At 48.1% G+C, this 2,738-nt stretch overlaps 1 protein-coding gene across 1 annotated transcript in view; it reads left to right on the forward strand.

The window, feature by feature from the left end:
- The window catches only part of LOC105997611 (podoplanin-like), a 17,379-nt gene extending 16,163 nt beyond the window's left edge, over positions 1–1,216 (forward strand). The window contains exon 6 of the mRNA XM_013032095.1: positions 1,105–1,216. Coding sequence (XP_012887549.1) covers positions 1,105–1,111 — 7 coding nt within the window. The 3' untranslated portion in view covers positions 1,112–1,216. The remainder of the gene's footprint in view (positions 1–1,104) is intronic.
- The last annotated feature ends 1,522 nt before the right edge of the window (positions 1,217–2,738 follow it).

A 2,738-nucleotide genomic window follows, 5' to 3' on the forward strand; every position in this document is an offset into this window, starting at 1 on the left:
AAAAAGCCAGAAGTGGCGCTGTGGCTCAAGTGGTAGAGCGCTAGCCTTGAGCTGAAGAGCTGAGGGACAGCGCCCAGGCCCAGAGTTCAAGCCCTAAAACCGGACAAGAAAGAAAGAATGAAAGAAAGAAAGGAAGGTCCGGGAGACTCTTATCTCCAATAAACCACTAGAAAACCTGTGGCTCAAGCGGTAGAGCGCTCGCCTCAAGCTGAAGAGTGCAGGGACAGCGCCCAAGACCAGAGTTCAAGCTGCACAACCGGCAGAAAGCAAGGAAGGAAAGAAGGAAGGAAGGAAAGAAGAAAGGAAGAAAGGAAGGAAAGAAGGAAGGAAGGAAGGAAGGAAGGAAGGAAGGAAGGAAGGAAGGAAGGAAGGAAGGAAGGAAGGAAGGATTTTGAAAAGTGGGCATCTAGAAGATTGTAGTTCAAGGCCAGCCTGGGTGGAGACCCTATATAAAAATTAAACTAGGGGCTGGGAAGGTGGCTCAGTGGTCAGAGTGCTTGCCTTGCATGCCTGAGGCCCTGGGTTCAATTCCTCAGCAATACATAAGCAAAAAGAAAAAAGCCAGAAGTGGCATTATGGCTCAAGTGGAAGAGCGCTAGCCTTGAACTGAAGAGCTGAGGGACAGTGCCCAGGCCCAGAGTTCAGGCCCCACGATTGGACCTCCCCCCCAAAAAAATTAAACTAAAGCAAAGAGGAGTGGAGGCATGGCTTAGGGAGTAAAAGGTCCCCAAATTAAACTCCAGTACTGCCAAAAAAAAAAGAAGCAGAGCATTCAAATTCATGACCCAAGGAAAAAAACTTTGTTTCATCTTTAGGGGAGATGGATTGTGCTAGAAGTGGAGGGGGAAGGGCAGGTGACAGAAGATAGCTGGGGACCGGGACAGGGATCATGACACAGCTGCTGGGTGTTGGGTTTGGAGATGTTTGCACATCTGACCTGGCTGAGTGAGGAGACACGGGGGAGTCAGGAGACGGGGGGAGTCGGAGGAGAGGGGCGCCAGGTTCCAAAGCTGGAAGTCAGAGAGGAGAGGACCCTAGGACCACTGATTTGTGGGGTTCACAGTGCAGCAAAGCTATTCATCGTCTTCTTTCTTGGTCCCACAGGCCATGAAGGACGAGCCCATCTGAACGGTTTCTGACTCCTTCCGCTCCCCACCCCCAGCTTGCGGGAGAAGATGACCCATGGGCTGCTGGCCAGCCCCCCTCCCAGCCTTTGCCAAAAGAAGCCAGAGGGGAGAGAACTCACCAGACTCGGCTCCTCGAAGCAGTTGATTTTTGGAGGAAAAAAAAAATATATATATATATATATATTTATATTTAATGTAAACAAATTTTGTAGTAGCTGACTTAAACAACCAGATGCATAGAACATGGAGCAAAACTATGTCAGGAGGCTGAGATCTGAGGCTCGCAGGTCAAAGCCAGACCAGGCAGAATAGTCCATGAGTTTCATATTCCTAACAGACTAGCAAAAAGCTAGTAGTGGAGGTGAGGCTCAAGCCTTAGAGGCCCAGACTTCAAGCCCCTGTACTGACACCAAAACACATAACAACAACAGCAACAAAGAAAACCAACAGCAACCAAAAATAAATCAATAAAAACCCAACTCTGTCAACTGATTTAGAACCAAGAAAATACGGTTCTGCTGATGGTAGTCTCGCTTCCCTTTGGCTGTTCTGTGTTATTGTTGACATGTGCAGGAATCTGAAGCTGTTTATGTTCATGGAGTCCTGGGGCCCCGTGTGACGTCAGTAGATAGCTCAGGCACCGTTTCCAGTTGCTGTTGAAATCTACACATTCCAGCCCCGTGGGGTCCATTTGGGGAAAACCGATAGGATGTAGATAATCAAGAAGAAAACGTGCACTTGGACAATTATGCGATGAGCAACTTCTTTGAGGGGGGTCCAGATGGATCCCTTCAGAATCATCCATCTGGTTTCCCAGCCACAAGTCGGTACTTGGGTGAAGGTACTTTGTTCCTCACAAGATCACCTAGCAATCATGAGGCCAGTGATGACCAAAGCCAGTGTCACCTGCTCGCTCTAGACAACCAGAAGCACTCTCTCTTATGGCAATGATTGGCTGCTTTGTCCTGCGAAGCTCTCAGTCCCAGACACGAAAGCCAATGGGTGTTCCCATGATGCCAGAGACTTGACTCTTCTAGAACCAAGCACCACACAGCAAGAGGCCCTAAAATTCGCCTGACGTGGTGGGGGTGAAGAGGGACTTGTGTTTTGTTTTATTTTGTTTCGTTTTTCTTTTTTGTTTTTTTGACGGTCGTGCGTCTTGAACTCTGGGCCCAGGCGCTGTCCCTCAGCTCTTCAGCTCAAAGCAAGCATTCTACCCCTTGAGCCACAGTGCCATTTCTGGTTTTCTGGTGGTTTGTTGGAAAGAAGAGTCTCATGGACTTTCTTGCCGGGGCTGGCTTTGAACCATGATCCTCAGATCTCAGTAGCTAGGATTACAGGAGTGAGCCACCAGCTCCTGGCTTTTGTTTTGTGTTTTTTAATGCTTGCTCTCTCTGGAGGACAGAAGGGAAGAGTTTTAAAATAATCTTATACAATACTAATACCTTTAAAGCAATCTGATTTACAGAAGACCTGCTTTTCAAAATAAAAGCTATTCCCAGTCCTTACCCTATGAGGCCCTGTTGAAAAGATCAAAGTAAAATGTCTGCCTCTGTCCCTTCCCGCTCGGGGCCGCTCTTCCTCTTTGGAGTTTGGTATGGTTTGGGTTTG

This window comes from Dipodomys ordii, unplaced genomic scaffold (assembly GCF_000151885.1).
Source record: "Dipodomys ordii isolate 6190 unplaced genomic scaffold, Dord_2.0 Scaffold6, whole genome shotgun sequence".
Lineage (NCBI taxonomy): Eukaryota > Metazoa > Chordata > Mammalia > Rodentia > Heteromyidae > Dipodomys > Dipodomys ordii.